The following is a 19,948-nucleotide window of genomic DNA, read 5'->3' on the forward strand; positions in this document are numbered from 1 at the left end:
GGGGGTAGGAAAGACGGTGGAATGAGATGGTCATCATTACCCTAAGTACATGTATGAAGACACGAAGGATGTGACTCTACTTTGTGTACAACCAGAGATATGAAATACTGTGCTCTATATGTCTAATATGAATTGTAATGCATTCTGCTGTCCTATGTGACAAAATTTTTTTAAAAGATCAAAGAACTGTGGACAAAATGTAAAGCACAAAAAGGGTGATTAGAAGTGGGGCAGCCTTTCAAATTTTAAGTAGGAGATATCTCACTCAATGGGATGTATTTATTATCTAAAGGCAATATTATATATCTATTCTAATACAAATTCTGCAAATATTCCAAAATAATTAGAATCTTCTCATCTACAATCAGTCTAAAACTGTTAGTCCTTTGGATGCTGCATCACACTCTGCAGCCACTGGGGTACAAATGTGCCATTTTGGAAAATAAATATGGGGTGATATGAGAGATGTGGGTAATTGTGCATAGACTTCTACTACGAATATTCCACAGGGCTTCTTCACTTAAAAGACACTGACAAGACAGGCTAAGTTTTACTGTGTGAGTTGGATAAAGACATTTCGCCTTTGACTCCTCTTCCTTGGCACATCCTCATGCAGGGGATGGAGGCTGAGCTGAGGAATGAACTTCACAGTCTGACACTCAGTGTATCATAGCCCAGTCACTGCGGGAAAGTAGACCTGCAGGCCTTGTCTTTGCAGCCTGCAGCGAATTTTTTTGAGTACTGTTCGTGGATTCCCATGGTTACACTCAGTGGCCAGAGTCTGTATAACAGCCCCGCTATATGTTTTTCGTTCTCTTGTAATATTTAAGGCGTCACGGAGATCTGAGCATTCATTCTAACGTTTGATTTCTCCATCCTTAGCTTCTGCGGACAGATCGGTGACCATTCTCCTGTTTTGGACTAGACACCAGCCCGTAGCCCTTTCGTAAGGGGAGGATCGCCCGCCTTTTTCCCAGGCAGGAACTCTTGAGAGGTCTGGCGAGTCGCGCACCGGCCAGGCAGGGGCGCGCCCGCGTAGGGCGCCGCTGGTTGCGCATCTGGCGCCAGAGCGCGCCCCCTGCGCAGTGCCCGCCGCGACCGTGGCAATGGGCTGGTGCTCCCGAGCGTGCCGAGCGCTCTCTCCCCACGCGGGGGCACCAGAGCCCTCGGAAGTGTCAGGCACTGCGGTTCATTTTCCCAGTTCCCTTTTAAATGACTGCGGAAAAACAGACTCTGGAGCCGCAAATGGGAAGAAGGATTCTCAGACAAGGCTTGCGAATGCCCCGCAGCCATCATTTAACTGCGCCCGCAGAGCAGTTACGGTTTGTCACCCGACCCTTCTGGACCGCCTCATTTGTCCCTAGTGAGAACCGGAGGCTCTGTCCATGCTGGGCTTCTCTGTAGCTGAATGCTTATGGTGCTCTGGGCAGCGCGGGCGCAGGGCACGCGTTCGCGCACACCCGCGCACACGCGAACACGCGCAAGGTACGGCATGGGAGCAAGGGCTCGGGGTCCCTGGAGGTGGGCATAGCGGGGAGTGAAGCTACGATCTTGGTATGGCTGCATTCTGCCAGGTTCAAGAATGAGAGAAAATGATGTGGCGCCACACATCATACAGGCCAGGGTTGCTGCCGCGCATTTAGAGAACCCAGTACGCGTCAGGCGCGCTCCCTTCCTCTCACAGGTCTGTTTCCCGGGCGTGTGATGGCAGAAAACGGCAGGAAAAAGAATCACTTATTAAAGCTGGAGTTGTGTTTGGAGACTCCGCTCCCTTTGCAAAAGCACCAAAAGGAAGACCCTCCAAAACCATCGATCCCCAAATAGGTGGCCCGGAACGGGGGGGCAGTGCTCCTTGCTTATCAATGCAGAACACGTTTTGGTGTTTACAATCTTTATTTATTTGAGGGACAGCTGGTCGTTCCTTTTAGGCAGGGTGGGAAAGGAAAACGCAGCGGAGAGGGAGAGGTAAGGGAGGATTCCTATAATAAGAATCAGCGCATTTTTTCAGAGCTGAACCAAGCCCGGTTTCCATTTCAAAGAGGGAGACGGCCTCTACTGCAATTGTAGAAGAGACCGCGGCTTGAATTAGGGATCAGGAGGCTTTGAGCGGGAGAAACGGTCCATCTCAGAGGTACCTGGAGCCAAAAGCACACACACACAGGCACGCACGCGCGTGTCTACATGGCCAAGATGTGTGCGTGTGTGCGCGCGTGTGTGTGTGAACTCCCACATGCTACTGCTGTCTGCTTCTGGCCAGTGGCACTGCACCGAAGCCTCTCTTTACCGCTCGCCCCCAGATTCCTTCCCCTCCCTGTAGCTTTTGTCTGGAGGGTGTTATGCGTTTGTATGTGTATGAGAGTGTGTGTTTTTGGATTTCAGACTAATTTTCTGGAGTTTCTGCCCCTGCTCTGCGTCAGCCCTCACGTCACTTCGCCAGCAGTAGCAGAGGCGGCGGCGGCGGCGGCTCCCGGAATTGGGTTGGATCAGGAGCCTTGCTGCTCCTTCTCTCGCGCTTTCTGCGCTCAGTGCCTGGCGGCAGGAGGAGCCTGGACCCAGGCACTGCCGGCGGGTGTGAGGCGCCGGAGGCCGGGTGAGCAGCGCAGACAGTGCCCTCCGTCGTTTCGGGCCCTTACTGTTCTCCCTGTGGCTGCCGCAGCTGCTCCCCAGGTGGGACGTGCCGTGCCACCTGCCCGCGCCCCCTGCACCCAGTGGTGGTGGTGGATTCTGCAGCATCATTCGGGGCCCCCGTCGCGGAGTCATCGCCGCCGGCATTCTCCGTGTCCCTCTTTAAATGGTCCTTCGCCCGGCCTGTGCAATGGAATCCTATATCGAGGACCCTTCCCTACCTTCTCTTCCTCAGCTTCAGGCGTGGAGAGAGGATGGGCACATCGATGGCATAGAGGCTTCACTGCCATCGTGGGGCAAGTTGATTCTTGGGCCGGACCTGGGCGCTTATCCATCCACAATCTCCTGGCTGGGGTTGGGTTAGGGGTGAGGCAAGCGCGGAGGGAGAGTGTCCCAGTTGGTGGTAATGGGGTCCTGCGCTTAGTCTTACACGTATCTATTTGTCCTCAGCCCCGAGGTGCGTACCAGATCTCCGTGCGCGTCTTGCAAGGAGTCTGCGCCCCAGAGAGTCCCGGGAGCGGCGCCGGCCGGTTCCCGGCTTGCCGGGCCATGCAGCTGCGGCCACCGTGGAGCTCCGAGCGGCTGTAGCGCCCCCTATGAAGCGGCCCGCGATGCCCCGGCCATTGTGAACTGTGCCACCCGCCGGAATACGTTCAGCCCCGGACACACTTAGCCTTGGATACGATCGACTCTGCGCGCCCTGGACAAGCATCGAGGAGGCGAGAGGGCAGAGAGCGCAGGGGAGGCCTCCCCTCACCGGAGGGGGAAGCCGGCGAGTGCAGCGCAGGGACACGCACTTGGGCTGGCACTGGCCGCTGGGGATGTCGTCCTGGACGAGGTGGCATGGACCCGCCATGGCGCGGTTCTGGGGCTTCTGCTGGCTGGTTGTGGGCTTCTGGAGGGCCGCTCTCGCCTGTCCCACGTCCTGCAAGTGCACTGCCTCTAGGATTTGGTGCAACGACCCTTCTCCCGGCATCGTGGCATTTCCAAGGTTGGAGCCTAACAGTGCAGACCCTGAGAATATCACCGAAATGTGAGTTCCTAGTGCTGTTCCTTCTTCTTTTCCTCGACCATAGGTCTCAGGCCCGCCAGACCGGTAGGTCCTGGATGGGAATATTGTCCCACGTGTGGGGAGAAGTCAGAGAACAGGGATGGGTCATCTGTCAGTTATCTGTTTCACTGGCTTGAGGCTGCCAGGGCAGGGAGAACTGTGACACTTGAAAATAAGTTTTATATGTGTGTGTGTGTGTGTGTGTGTGTGTGTATACACACACACATACATATATGTATGTATATATATATATACACACACACACACACAACTTTATATTATATATCAATAATATAAATGTATATGATATTTTCTTTGTGTAAATTCCATATGCATTTTATATTTCAAAGCTTTATTGGGTGTGCTTTACACACTCCATATACAATAACTTAGATTTGAGCACTTCTGTTTTGTAAAATGCTGTATGTATGTTGGGTTAGAGAAGTTCCAGTAATATTTACTAGATAGGATGTTAAAATAATTAACTGTAAGAAATCTGTTGAAGGAAGTGAAAGTCTCTCCCTTAACATCTTTCTCTGAGGTTTGGAGTTAACCAATTTCCCTTTTCATTTCATATATCAGATTTTGCTTAGGAGATTGCATCCAGAGATGGCCTTGAAAATGATCTGTAAGAGGAGAAGTTCTGAGTGTTGAAATGCACTCGCTCAAAAGAGAAAATGTGATCGTTGGAAGCCTAAAAGCCTGGTCTGATTTAATTTGGACTTGACTTCCCAGAGATATGATTTTGAGACCATTTGGATTATAAATCTTAATTGCCCATTGAATAATTTTCCAGAACTGGGATGGATCATAAAGCAATGTGTAGTACTCTGATGAATGCTGACTTTAGCCTTGGACCCCTGTGGCTCTGGAAATGTTATAGCTTGTCCTGGCATGATGGAGAAGCAGAGCTATGTATTTCTGTTCTCCCCTTTGGATGCCTTGTGACAAATACATTAGCAAGCAAGAACTCACTAGTCCTTTCTCTAGCATTCCTAGGTCACCTCTCCTGATCCGTGTAGAGGATTGTAAGGCAAAGTTTCTCCCGGTTTTCTTTACAGTGTTTGACACTGAGATAGGCAGCCCTGAAAGTAGGGCTTGGGCTGTGGCCTTCCGGTTGGCGAGTGCGCATGCATTCCCTCCCCCACACACCCAAAGGCACATCCATGTTTCTGCCAACGTAGTCGAACGAGATAACCTGTTTTTTTTAATGTAAGTAAGAGACCTTTCTAGTCTCTGTTGCCTGTTCTGCTGGTGATGCTCATGTTGTAAGGCTTGGGCAGAAGGAAATGACAACAGAGCAGAGGGGAATGTGCAGGCCTGGCATAGCTCAGATATGCCGGGAGCAACCAACCGTGGGGCTGAATCCAGGATGCCAGAATCTCAATCTTTTTGGCAAGGAGAGCAGAAGCTGGTGGTGGGGAGAGGAAAAGGGGGTGGGCCCCAACCTTACTGGCCTTGGGCTGGACTGGTGGAGACTCACCAGGCTGGTCCAAAGAGCCTGTGGCCTTTGTCTTTTTCATGAGATGGGGTGTCAATAGTCAGATGGAGGAGGCCATATGGAATTCAGAGCCTCTCAGACTGTTATGAGACCATGGAAAGTACATTTGTACAGTTAGATATTAGTTTTCTTCTTTGTGATTGTTTTTGAAGTCTGTATTAGGTGGTAGATGTACACTGGAAGAAAAAAGTGAGGTATGGCTGGCTGGCTGATGGATTTTTCACTTTAATTTTTTTTCACTTTAATATTTTTAAGTCCATCATTTGAAAAGAAGAAAATAAAACAATCTTTAAATTAAAAACATTATAATCTCAACTGTGGAGGTCTTAATTGCCTGAATGTATATATGAAGTCAACAGATTTGGGCAGAGCTTTCTTATATTTGTTCTCACAATTGTTGCTTCTTTAATATAGGATGGCAGGTTCCCACCTTTAGGCTTTTTAAAGTGGATTTTTATAATATTTATTAAAGCATTTGTCACAGTCATTCATTTTATAATAGCATTCCCATATATATTCTAATTTTGTTTTTCCCCTTCTGATTTGAACACCTATGGGGATTGGGGGAGTTGAGAGGCATACAGGGCTGTGCTCAGGATGGGGAGTTGGGTTAGTAACATTAGGCGGAGAGAAGGAGATCCAGAAGAAGGTTTGTTTGTCTACTCTGTCCCTCAGCTGTGGTGGAGTCCAGTCAGTTGGTCCCTGGTGTATTTATTTGTAAAATGTATCACAATACTTGTTTGGAAATTATTTTGAATTCTGCCTTTTTGATCTCAAAATGACATTAGCGGATGAGCTGGTTTCATGCTCAGTCTTATATGACACCATCTGTTCTCTTTTTCTTACATATTAATATTTGCTTGAAAAGCTTTGAAATTCTTGGCCAGTGGATACCAGCTACAGTTGGAACCAAATTATACATTTTTAAAACTTTGTCACTGGATGCACTGATATTCCTAAAATGACCTGTCTTAAAGTTATGGCTCACTGGTGTGTAACTGAAGTTACATGTTTTTATTTTTTGAAAATAATAATATGTAATAATGTAAGTAATCACTCTGTCATTAGAACCTGCTATTGCAGTTTAACAGATCATTTTAAAATAATGATTTTTAAAAAATACATTAAAATAGTTAAAATAATGTATTTTTAGTATTTACATTTTGAACCACTGTGCCCTTAGGGCTCAAAAGGAGTCAATGGCAGAACATTTTAAAAATATGTGCATAAATTAATTAAAAGGTAGGACACTTTTGTTTTTGCATGCATATTTCAAACTAAGCTGACATTTTGTTGTCAGAGTCATTGCTTGAACTTGTTTTGTTAAAAATCTTCCCCTCACAGTATCTCTCCTAAATTCTTTACACACTGAAGTGATATGGAAGGAGCTATATCTATCTATAGATTCATATCATGCCTGCTCAACATCACATTGCTAAGTGGTAGCTCCTGCTATTTGGAAATGGTTGTACCACAACAGTGCTACATTAAAGACAATACCAGTGTCACATGTGAGTGGAATTCAAGAGTGTGAAGCTTGTGTTTGGAATTATGTAATTGGCCATTTAAGTCCCAGTTGTATCAAGTGTCAAAGTGGATTGCAAAGGACTTGTTCTGTCTCAACCAAATTGTAAAAGGCTTAGTTAAAATGAGTTATGGATTTTTTTTTTACTGTGGTAAAAATCATACTATAAAATTTACAGTCTTAACCATTTAGTTTAGTGTACAGTTCAGTAGTGTTAAATATATCCACGCTGTTGGGTAAAACATGCATTTTATATTTCACATGTTTTAGGAAGGTCGAAGGGGATCTTTTTGTGAATTTCTTGGATGGTCTTCTGGAATTTGGGGATAATATTTGGAAATGAGGCTTATATATTTTTTTCTCTGAGTACAACATAAATAGAAGTTACAGCTTCTATTATCAGAGCATCTATGGGCAATTTATTGTTGGCTTGGTGAAACATCTGTAATGTTATGCTATTAATACATTGATTTTGGCCTTTCTCTTTAATAAGCTTTGCCATTGCAATTAATTGTACTTAAAAAAATCCTGGCATTCACAAGGATTTAGTGAAAAGCATCAGTTTTTATTACTCTGATGTTTACTTCTGAACTCTTCCACTGGGGATTCTAGAACTTTGGATTGTGTTTTTTGTGCTCTTAAGAACCATGCATTTACATTTTAAATGTGGTTACATAAGCCACACTAGACTTGTTAATAAATAAGGCAGTCTAATTTACATCATTCATTATTTAATACAACTTTCAAGCTGGAGTTGAAAACATGCTGTCTTCATAGTGGAAGTATTTTATAGACTTCAGCTCAGCACAGCACAACCATTTGGAGCCTTTTTAGTTTCATAGTTTAATCTCTGCAGTATGGAGATTTTTGTCACACTGGGCAAAACAATGGAAATGCCCAGTAACCCTTCTGACCCTATTTCTCCCACCTCCCCCTTCCATCACCCATCATTGACGGTAGAGGAAAATGTGTTTGATTTTTTTTTTCTTCTCTGAAAAGTGATATTTCCTTATGGGAATTCAGAGCACTAGCTTTAAGAGAAGAGCTTGGGTTATATGTTATTACAAGCAAGTAATGGAAGGTTGAAGCAATGAGGTCACAGCTCCCTCGTGCTGAGTTCAGGTCTGTTTAAGATCGTTCACTGTTTCTACCCCCATAAATGTCTTTGTGTGACTATTTCAATATTTTCTTGTAAAGATGTTTTCTGAGTTGAAGAGTTGGCTGAACAGCTGGGAGTTGAGGTTTCTTTCTCCCTACGAACATTTTCTATGATTTCTTTGACCATATCTAGGTTGTAGGAGTATAAAACCTAGAGTTTTTGTTTAGCTAGAAAAGAGGAATTGAATTTTCTTTCTTCCTTCCTTCCCCCCATCTCTTCCTCCCTCCTTCCCTTCTTTCCTTCCTTCCTTCCTTCTTTCCTTTCTTGCCTTGGGTACCAAGAAAGTATCCCTTGTTTTAACTTATTACTCATCATTACTCATCTTGCCTGTTAGGGAAAGTTACATTATCAAACTATTATTGAATAGTGTACACTGACATTATCTTCAGGCTAACTTGACACTACTACTTCCCTAGAGTTTTTGTAGGTTCAAAAAGTATTAGGTGGACGGTGGCATTGGCTATTCTGCCCCTAGGAGCAATGTCAATATTTAGTCCATCTTGATGTTTACAGATCAATAGGAGGATTTGGAGGAGAGATATTTAGGCATGCCAATTTTTTACTTGCTTAATGTATATGTATGATAGAGAGGAGGAAAAAAAACCCTGAATCTTGGCTTATTAATAGTTGATTTATCATCTTCATAATCTACTTGGTCAAGCTATTTTAAAACACAGATCCTACTCTCCAGTCCTAAATGGCAGAGATCTGAGCCTTTCAGTGACCTGATAATTTTAGCTCTACATTTGATTGCTGATCGATCTCCATTAAAAAAGGCAAATATCCCACATAATCAGGGTGCTTCTCACCACTTACTTTGCTCTCTGGAGTGTCCAAAGGACTGGAAAGTCATAAATATTGATCTGAGAGAGAATGAGTGAATGTTCCTTTATTTATAAAAACCCTCCAAAGAAAAGTAATGCACACACACTAAGTTCTGTCTTTTTTCTTTATATTTTATAAATAAAAATGTGGAAACCTGGAGCCATGTGACCTGGGAGAATGTCCCAAAGATACCTCCAACTTGCTGCCTGTTCTTGAATAGCCTCTTACTGCCTTTGGTCAGATGTAAACTGAGAGCTTTGGATTTGATGTTCAGATACTTTTCTCCTGGCTCTGAAGTTCCATGAGGCTTCAGCTAGGAAGATACTGAAGTATGTACATTAGCTGAGAAGGAAGGAGGAGTCTCATGGTGCTCAGAGTCAGGAAGTATGTGAATTCGAACACCTTTGGTGTTATAGTGCTGCATGGACATGTTTTCAGTGCCTGCTTTGAGCTTCCCTAAACTGTGTCATTTTAAGTGACAGCTGCTAACAAGGCTGGTGGCATGCTAGTAAGGGGCTAACAAGCCCAGGGTCACAGGGTCACTTTTCAGAAGGGTCACTCGAAATCAGGACCTCAGAAAGAAGAGGACCTTAGAAATGATCTGCTCCAACCTCCTCTTTGCAAAAACCTAGGACAGTGAGTTGCCTGAGGCCATGGCTTATTTCATGTCTCGAAGGGATTAGAAGCTTTTTCCTAGAATCCACATATTGCTATGGCCTCTAATTTAGGTCCATCCCCTCTATTCCTTGTCCTCAAAGTGTGTGTCTTAACTTCAGTGCACCATTTGACAGGTTCAGCAAGGGAAGATAAACACAGGATGGCTAAATGTGTGCAAACCTATCTTTGTGTGAGACACAGTAATTATAAAAAGTGCATGAACCACGGATGCAGAGGCAATGACCTTAAGTTTGCACAGGAAGCTTAGTTTACTATAAGTGATTTTTAAAAAAAATTTAAATGTTCCTCTTTAGGCAACTCTTGCACAAAAATTGGGCTTCAAGAAAAAGCTCTCATGAGTTGGCAACAGTGAGGGATACTAACTTTGTGCCTGCTGTGCCATCTTGACTGATTGGCATTGAAGGGAGGGTAGAGAACACAGAGTGGAATGTTGGTTGATATTCCTCTGGAGTCTTTGCCACAGCCAGGGGTGGTTATGTGAATAGAGGAATTCACAATATCTGCTAGCTTCTATGAAAAACCTGTGGACAGGACAGAGTACTTACTTCTTCCTGACTGTTTTTCCCCCCTGACTTCCCACATGCCCTGAGATTAGTAATTGATCTCAGCACCTGAACCCATGAGCAGACTTCAGGATTATTAACCCAGAATTCATTCAGCTACCATTTTGTGTGTCATCCATAACTTTTCCAGTAAGAACACACTTCTGAGACATACCTCTGGTTTCAGCCAGGGCTTTTCCCCTGGGACCCAAAAGGTACTTTAGAGGTATCTACTTATTTAGGTTTAATACCTCACTCTGAAGTAGGTGGGACAGACTTGACAGCTCCGAGGGACTGTCAGGTTAGTTGGTTTGCCTGAGGCTTTCTGGTCAAGCAGAATGTAATTAGGGATAGTACTCTATCTAGTGTCTTACTTAGAGATCTGTCTCTAGTTGCTCCAATTTGACTTCAAGAGAAGGCAAATTCTAAGAGAGATCTGGAGATTTAAATAAATGTCCACAGATAAATATCATGACAGTGGGAAGGAGGTGGGCTGGGACTTCACCTCATTCTTTTTCCTTCCATCATTCCCCACCCCCCTTGACTTCTACTCAGCTCCTTTGCAATCTGTTACACTATTATGAAGAGAGACATAATTTGGGTACCTTGAGTAAATTTGCATCTTATAGAATAAAACTATCAATCACACACTATTTAGGGTCCTTTTATTGTAAATAAGGACCAATTACTTCTTCGCACTTCATCTTTTCTTGTAATCTTGACATCCCAAGAATCCTTTAAAAACACACACACATACCCACACATCCAGAATGCTATTTGTGTTTGTACCATGTGTCTATGAATATATAAATCTATGACAAAACTCCACTCCATGTGATTCTTTTAACTTAATTATCTTGAATTGTAAACATTTCCTAATCATTGAAGCCTTACCTCCTTGAACTACTCTTGATTTTGTTTCAGTCGTTCTGGAGTTCTCTTGGCAGGGACCTGATGAGATGTCTCCTCTGAGTGAAATATGTCAGTGTTAGTGCATCGACCTTGTTAGCCAACCTGGCTGTTCAGAGACCCACTGTGCCTATCTTCTGATTCTTTGATTGGTTTCAACATAAATGAAAAAATGTAGTCTAAACCAAAAGATATCAGAATTTGGGGTACTAAAACTTTCTAAAATAGTAGTGTAATTTAAAAAGAGGGGATCTTTTAAACTTATCTTCTGAAGCTTTGTAGCAGGGGCTATTTCTACTTAAGTGTCCCAGAGTCCTTTGTGTAAGGAAGAAGAGGGTCCTATGTCTGGCACACTGACTCTTGCTCACTGTAGGGTGAGTTGCTCCCTATCCCTGGTCTTGCCTTACTCCTTTGTGTCAGGTGTGTGCAGGAGTGGGGATGTTGGGTGAGATAGCTTGGCCCGATGACCTCTGAATGCCCCAGCAAGGTATGATTAAAAAAGTAAAAAGAAAAGAAAACCAAGTCGCTGTCTCAAAAACAAACTCATCCCCAAACCAGAGTACTTCTTTTCATTTTTCCCCTGTTTGCCTGCAAAGCTGCACCTCTACTACCCAGACTCAAAGAATGATGTAAAAGGTTTTGTTCCTTAGATATTTCTCTTCCATCCCCGGTGCTTTGGTCTGAATGTCTGTGTCCCCCCTTCCCCAGATTCACGTGTCAAAGCTTCATTCTCAGTGCAGGGCTGTTGGGAGGTGGGATCTTTAGAGGTGATTATGTCATAAGGGAGACACCCTCAAAGATGGTATTAGTTACCTTATAAAAGAGGTTCAAGAGAGCTCATTTGTTCTTTCTGTTACATGAAGACACACTTAGAAGGTGCTGCCTTTGGAAAATGGGTCCTCACCATACACTGAACCTGCTGGTGACTTGATCTTGGATTTCTCAGCCTCTATAACTATGAGCAATACATTTCTGTTGTTTCTTAATTACCAAGTCTAAGGTATTTTGATTTAGTTGAACTTGGGCTGGATGAGTTTAACACAGGAAGGTGACAAAGTGTAGGAACCTGTTATAACTGAACAGAGCCTTGGACAGGAAGATGGGATTTTGAATTTGATGTACTTTGGATGTGGTTTATCCTTGAAGGTTCATGCACTGGAAAGTTCATCCCCAGTGTCCTGCTGTTGAGAAGTGTAGGACCTTTAATAGGTGGGACCTAGTGGAAGGGGATTAGCTCATGGGGGTTCCACCCTCATTAATGGATTCAAGTCTTTCTGGAGAGACTTGGTTAGATCTTGGAATGAGTTAGGTCTTGTGGGACTGGGTTATATACCAAAGTAGTGGGGTTTTTATAAAGCCTATTAGCTTTCCTTCTGTCTCCATCTCACACACTTGCCTCTCTGTATGCAACTGCCTCCCCTCTACATTGATGCCATGAGGCCCTCACCAGAAGCCAAACAAATGGCCACTCCCTGCTGTTGACCCTGCAAAACTATGAGCCACATAAATTTTCATATAAATTGCCCAGCCTCATATATTTTGTTATAGCAACAGAAAATGGACTAAGCCAAGATTCATATCCATATTCCAGCAGTATCAAGCCCTGGGATCCTGGATGACCACTTGACCTCACCAGCCCGTGTGTCCTCATCTTGATCCTGGCAATTAGGAACTAGATGGGTGCTAAACCCTAAAAGACCCTGTTGGTCCAAATTGGTCAGTCACTGATGTTTCTAAATCTTGTGGGCTCTTTTCATATAAGTAGACCACCTTTGTTTCACTGAACCTGGCTTACATAAGGTTAACAGAGTGGTGACAAGAGACAGGGATCTGATATAACTGAAAGAAGCCCTGGGTGGGGAGACACTAGTGTTTCCTTTTCTGTTCTGGAATTCACGCCTACCTCAACAGAACCTGCTCCAGTGTTCTTTGTGGCTAGGCAGCAGAATTATGGCCTGTGGGTTTTCTCCAAATCCAAGTATTCACCTCAGCCATCATCCATCCTGGGCAGCAGCACTTCCATGGTTTCCCACTAATAGAAACAAATTATAGTTTTTTTTCTTGGACATAGTTCTCTTAATATGTACCATGTACCTGCATTTTAAGCAATTGTGTCAGCTAATTCAGATGTTCATATCTTATCGAACACCCACCACTGTGTGTCTTTTAGCAACTTTTTTAGTCAATGCCTAGCCATCTTCCATTGATGAAGCTCTGGTAGGTTTTCAACTGGCCTACCTTTTTGGCCTACATCAGCAGAAGATGTCAGTGAGATCAAAATCTTGTTCTGTTGATCAAGTTTTCTTTTCTTCCTGGTTGGAAAAATTTGCCACTTGTTTCCTGATTGTTGTATGGGCTGGCAGCCATCTAAATCAAACCATGCAAACATTAGTTCAATCCCACGACTGTTAGAGAGGACACTGGGATGCTATAGACAAATAGAATAGTTCACCAAGGCCAAAAGTTCCTGAGTAGCTTGTATCTAGTGGAAGAGATGAATGCATACACATCTGAACAGTGGGAGGCATTGATATGTAGATTGGATGTGTACAATCCCCAGTTCTTACTATCTATGGTAGCAGTAACCCAACTGAGTTTTATTGTTTTCTTTCTGTCAGATGAGTTTTGATGTTCTTGTGGCTACATCCACTCATATTGCATTGGTGTAAGTTACAAATATCTGCATTCAGCCTTACTTTTGGTTTCAGTAGAGAGTTGGAGGATCTTTTAACTTATGTTAAACACCCTACCTCCTTTGTAGATCTCATCCTCTTGAACTTTATTTTATTTATTTTCTTTTACCTCCCCTGTATTTTCAGGGTTTTTTCTATCATTCAACATCTAAAGATTGGCATTTAAGTAGGACCAGGTCTCTCCCTCTTGAAAACATTTTCCTTTAGCACTGTTCCCTCTTTTCCCCCCCACATTTCTCTTTAGTCACTGCCTTTTCCACTCTCCTTTCAAAGCTAAATCTTGGAAGACTGATCAGTATTCAGCAAGTCTATTTCCTCACCTGCTAATCCAGTCTCACTCTACTGTTTCACCAAATTCACTCCACCATAGTCCCCAAAGACCTTCATGAGGTATATTCTGCTGTCCTAATCTTTATTTGACTTCTTAGCAGAGCTTGGCTTCATTTCTCACTTCCTGTTGAAATGTTCCTTTCCTTTGGTCTTGGGGTTCCCACCCCAACTTCCTATTCAACACCCCTCTTAGATATGTGATAGTGTCTCACATTTGACATTTACAAATTAAATTCATCATCATTGCCCCAAACCCATCTTCAACATTCCCTATTGTAATGGATGGCATCATGATCCACTTAGGAATACAGACCAGAAACTTTGACTCTTTCCTCTCTTTAACCCCAGTATTTATTATCAAGTCTTGTCAATTCAGTTTCCTTAACATTCCTTAGTTTTCTTCACTTCTTTTTATCTCTACTGCTCATTTCTTTCCCCACTCCCTCCTATCTCCCTCTTTTTTAAAATATTGATTGTGGTCTTCTCTGTGTCAGACATTGTGCTCAGTACTTGGGATATGGTGAGAAAGACGAACCCTGCCCTTTCTTACCAAGCTTACAGTCTGGAATCGTGGACAAACATCAAATGAGTACATACATAAAAATGATTTAATTTATGCCACTATTATCTTTTGCTTAAAATGCTGCAACAGCTTAGTTTGTATCTCAGCCTCTAAGTCTTATAGTCAGAGTGGTCTTTTAAAAATGCTGATCCCATCACATCACTGTTTGTAATTGCCCTGGGACTCCTTTCCTGTCTCTTAAAATGCAAAGTTTATTTTTTATTGTTGTTTGTTTTTAGTTTTTTAAAAAATAAAACCAGATTGTCATCATATTGCTATACAAATAAGCATATAACTATTACATGGACCCAAAGAAACAGATCAGCATAACAGTTCTTTCTCCTAGCAGATCTATAAAGGAGAACAAATTATAACTGGAAGCTTGCTTGGTGATCTTGGAATTAGAGCAAGGGCATTTAATTCTGCATTTAAAATGTTCAGTGGCATTAAGCTAAGCTTGCCTGAGGCATCCATCTCCATAATGGGAGAGCCTTCACAAAGGGAATGTAGAACTTGAAGTACTTTGGCCCAGACCTATGTCCACTGGATGGACACTCCTTTTTCTCTCCTTTATTCACTGCCCAGCACCAATTCTGATTGACACATTCTTTCTTTGGAAAGGTTAGTGCCTTTAGCCAAGACTTCTCAAGCCCTGGAGCCTTTTACATTCTTTAGAGTGATTTTGCACATCTTTTCTCTGAAATGCATTCATTTTATTATGGAATTTTATTGGTAATTACTTTTTTTAAAAAAAGCAATATCTGAACATGATAAGAAATGCAAACAATACAGAATGTCTTGTGAAAAGTTTCCCTTTTACCACATATTTCAACCCTCAGCCCCTCCTGACTACTAGCAACTGCTGTTTTTAATTTGTGTGCCTCCTTCTAGAATAGTCTACTTTCATACACAGCACATAGATAGCTATTTTTTGGTGTGTGTACACACAAATAAGAGCATGCTATACCCACTGTTCTACATATTGATAGATTTTCACTTAACATATCTACACACTGTTTCTACATGAACACATGTATACCAGCCTTATTTGCACATACATAGAATGAATAGACTGCTTTGTTTAACCAGCTTCTTACTGAACATCCTTGTGGGCAAGTTCTTGTATACCTGTGTGATTTTACTTTAGGGAAGGTTCGTAGAATTTGAATTGCAAGGATGTTTTTGAGATGTTTGTGATGTTGATGGATACTGCCAAGTTGTCTTGCAAAGAGGTCAAATAATTTTATTCTGTCACTAAAACTGGGAGCACTTGCTTTCTACAACTAGGTAAATACTAATAATTACCAAACTCTTTGACATTTGTCAATCAGATTCCTGAGAAATAGTAATCTCAGGTTTTTTTTTTTAATTTTGCAGTCTTATAATTATGATGCAGATTGAAAACCTGTTTTATATATTTGTAAGTCACTTGTATTTCTTTTTAGTAAATCAGATTGTCATACCACTTAGCCATTTTATTTTTTCCATAGGTCTATCATGGCCTTTTAAAAAATTGACACAAAGTCTCTTTTAACAATAGGAACATTTGTCCTTTGCCTAGAATTTTTCATGTCTACTAATGTCAATTATGGGTTATACTATGCCCCCCACATCCTTCCTCTCTGACTCTCCTCCTTCTCTTCTTGTAAAACTTACTCAGTTTTTCAAGTAAAACTTAACTATTTCCCTTATTGTTTCTATGTTGCAGATGTGACTAAGAAGAGCATTCCTTCTCTAAGTCTATAAAACGAGTTTCCTAAAAATTCTGCTATTGCTTTTACCATTTCATGTTTTTGCACTTAAAACTTTGTTCCATTTGAATTTTTAAAACCGAGAGGTGATATAACAATTGTTTTATTATCTTTCCCCAAGGTAACTGATTAGCCAATGAAGTGTCTCAATACTATTTCTTTTCCTTCATCTCTTTCTTTTATTTTTCTTTCTTTCTTCCTTTCTTTTTTATTTTGTTGCTGAGGATCTAACCAGGGGCCTCTTGTAGATTAGGCAAGCACTCTACCACTGAAGTACACCCCAGTCCTTTAAAATTTTTATATGTTGGGGCTGGGGTTGTGGCTCAAGCGGTAGCACGCTCGCCTGGCATGCGTGCGGCCCAGGTTCGATCCTCAGCTCAGCACCACATACCAACAAAGATGTTGTGTCCGCTGAGAACTAAAAAATAAATATTAAAAAAAATTCTCTCTCTCTCTCTCTCTCTCTCTCTCTCTCTCTCTCTCTCTTCATCTCTCACTCTCTCTTTAAAAAAAAAATTTATGTTTCTTCTTCTCCTCCCCTCCCCCTCCCCCTCCCCCTCCCCCTCCCCCTCCTCCTCCTCCTCCTCCTCCTCCTCCTTCTCCTTCTTCTTATTCGTTGTTGTGCTGGGATAGAACTTAGAGCTTCACACATGCAATGAAAGTGCTCTACCACTGAGAAAACCCCCCAGCTTCCCAAATTTTATTTTGAGGCAGGGTCTTGCTAAGTTGCCCGTGTTGGCCTTGAACTTGTAGTTCTCCTGTCTTAGCCTCTAGAGTAGCTGGGACTACATGTGTAGGGCCACTGCACCTGTCATTTCAATACTATTAATTACTTAATTGTACCTTTCCTTTACTAATTTGGTTACATCAGTATTTGAGCCTGTTTTGGGATCTGTCTTATTATATTAATCAATTTTTTAATATCCTAGTACTATACTTTTCTCTCCTAAAGCTTATTATGATTATTATTTTTTTCTACTTGGAGTATAAATTTTATCATCAGTGTTAAAAATTTTTCAGAACTATTGCATGGTGATTTTTCCATATGATTTTCGGAAACTACTTGCCTAGCTCTCTCCATATTATATTGGTCATTTAAATTAAGATAGCATTACATTTGTATAGGGCAAGGCTGCAACCTAACTAGTCTTATAAGCCCTGTGTCTTCCAATTCAAAGCATTTTCCCCAACCTCATATTTCTGTCTTTTCCATTCTTCAATGCTGATACAGCCACCCTAGCTTTCAGCCCTGAGCTGTACTCTAACTTACCTCAGAGGCTTTGCATTGGCTATTCCCTCAGCCTGGAACTTTCCCCTTGCCTTCTACCTCTGGCTAACTCCTGCTTGTCACTTAGGCCTCAGCTCCCATGCTGTTTCTTCTCTCTTCGGTATCTGGGCTATGTCCCCTCCACCATGTGCTCTTATAGCAGTCCCATATTTCTTTTCTGCTATGCAGGTCACTTTGTATACTAAGTACATGCATGTGCACCCGTCTGTACAGATCATTAGGATATAAACTGCATGAAGTTCGGGACCATATGAGCCTTGTTTATTGCTCCTTCCTAAAACCTAACAAAATGTCGTAGTTTTCCACATTATGCACATATACAGCATATACACACAGGAGTGCTCTCCCCACACTTATCTAAGTCTATCCTATAGAATTCCAAATAAAAGTACTTATGAGTTGGTTGCTGGGTCATCAATATGTAAATCTTTAGACATGACTTTCTCAAGTTATCAGGTTAAAATGTTGATTTTATATAAATAACCACCATAGAATTAAAATGCACAGAGTTCGTTCGTGTACAGTAAGAAATCAATCAATGTGGAAACGAAAAAAGGCAAAGCCTTGATGAGGCAGGTGGCTTGTGTATCCAGCAGGAAGGAGGGACAGAGAAGAGTTGGAGGATGAAGGCAAACAGACGAAGACAAATGCAGAACAGGCTAGCGCAGCAACAGAGATAAATCCAGGGAAAAGAATCATTCTGGGGACATCCAATCTCCAACAAACAAATAGGTCTAATGAGAAAGATTTGTGCCTTTTCTGTCCTGTAATAGCCAATAATGGATAGCCTTGTGGATCAATTGCAGTTTTCCCTGCGACTGCATTTATAGTGCTTCACATAAAAAGTGATGCTGAAGTGAGATTTCAGATGTGATTTATCCTTCTTGTAGTATGGATGGTAGAGGCTGTTCATTTTTCTCAAAGAACTGCAAACATCAGGAGTAAAAGAAATTGTGTGTCGCTGCTGGTTTAATGTACCATCTGATACTTATACTCTTGTTCCTTTGCTGTCAAAATGCATTGGGCTTATCCTATGAATGTTTCATAGGGCTTCCTTTATATTTATAATAATTAACACTATTAGGCATCTCAAACATTTTGATAGTTGTTTGCAAAACTGATCATAAAACAACTGATAGACTTACAAGATTGGAAGGCTTTTAAAAATAGAGTGGGGGAGTCTATAGGTGAACAGATTGTGTTGAATAATCCAAAAAGATAATCCTCCTTTGAGATCAATAACATCCGTTTGTTTATGTTTACACAATGCAGTATGTTCATAATAGACATACAAGTGAAAATGATTTAGGTTTCATATGTATTTTGAAAGTCAAATTTTTAAAAAGGAATTGGTATTATGGGACTGACATATAATGTTTAACTGCAGTGAGAGAAGTCTTATTATGGGTTGAATCATGGGTTTCATGGTAACTCTATGTGGCCCTCTAGTATTTAATTTCTTAAGTAGTTTATTTATTCTTTCAGGGGATTTTTCTTTCACCAATAAAAATGTCTTCTGGAGTTGAACTCCAGGTGCCTTGAGGGTATCATTGAGCCTTTTACTTACCCAGCCTACCCTAGAATTTATTTGATTCTTATTCTCCAGTCATTGCATTTTAGATATATCTATACATATATAGTTAGAGGTGACAGATATTTTGTTGGCAAAGCCATCTTTTCTCATGGATAACTGAAATGGCAGATAGGAACTGTTTATATGTGCTTTGTTTGTTTGATTGATTGATTGATGCATTAATTCATTTATCAGTCAACATATATGTTTTGAGCATGTCTTCTCACCTGGCAATTTTCTGGGTTCTGTGTAATAAGACTTAAGTCAACTTCTACTTCTATGCCTTTTATGCAGTTTATTTCAAGGGTACAAATAGAAGCCCTCCAAGTTGGATCGTCTCACCCTTCTCTTTCCTAATAACTCAAGAGACCTCACATGCAAGCATGCGGACAGTTCGAACTGCATAGCTGAACTCCATTAACACTAACACAGGTGGCAACCTTGGATTCTGCCTTTGTCCCACATCATCATGCATGCCTAACAATGTGCATGTCCATGGCATGATATATACCCTTAGGAGGATAGACACAAAGGAAAGGCCTGCACAGGCTCTAGGAGGGGAGTCAGGGTTTGGGAGCAGGAATTCAGGGATCCTGGGTACCTGGTCAAGAAGGGAGGGTGTGATCTTTAGGTAGGAGCAATCTGCACTTCTTCCTTGCCTTATGTGGAGGAACTTGCTGAAGGAGTACAGAGTGAGAGCCTTCAAAGTGCTTAGGCCCATGCCTGTAGTGCTTAGGGCTCTGTGATCCAGTTAGAATAGACCTCCACCTTATCAGTCTGACCTCTGTGGCATGGTAGTTTGGGCCTATCATGGTTTTTTTTTTTTTTAAATATTTATTTTATTTTTTTAGTTCTCGGCGGACACAACATCTTTGTTGGTATGTGGTGCTGAGGATCGAACCCGGGCCGCACGCATGCCAGGCGAGCGCGCTACCG

At 42.1% G+C, this 19,948-nt stretch overlaps 1 protein-coding gene across 4 annotated transcripts in view; it reads left to right on the forward strand.

Moving 5' to 3' along the window:
- The first annotated feature begins 1,333 nt into the window (after nucleotides 1–1,333).
- NTRK2 (neurotrophic receptor tyrosine kinase 2) overlaps nucleotides 1,334–19,948 on the forward strand; it is a 367,515-nt gene continuing 348,900 nt past the window's right edge. Inside the window, exons 1-4 of one of the 4 annotated variants that reach the window (XM_081264889.1) lie at nucleotides 1,361–1,485; nucleotides 2,009–2,131; nucleotides 2,380–2,667; nucleotides 3,076–3,658. In XM_081264889.1, the coding sequence (XP_081121015.1) occupies nucleotides 3,447–3,658 (212 nt within the window). In that variant the 5' untranslated portion in view covers nucleotides 1,361–1,485; nucleotides 2,009–2,131; nucleotides 2,380–2,667; nucleotides 3,076–3,446. Of the gene's footprint in view, nucleotides 1,486–2,008; nucleotides 2,132–2,379; nucleotides 2,668–3,075; nucleotides 3,659–19,948 lie in introns of all 4 variants that reach the window. The other 3 variants (XM_081264890.1, XM_081264891.1, XM_081264892.1) reach the window with 3 other exon arrangements.

Source organism: Spermophilus citellus (genome assembly GCF_964194105.1).
Source record: "Spermophilus citellus genome assembly, chromosome: 2".
NCBI classification, from domain to species: Eukaryota; Metazoa; Chordata; class Mammalia; order Rodentia; family Sciuridae; genus Spermophilus; species Spermophilus citellus.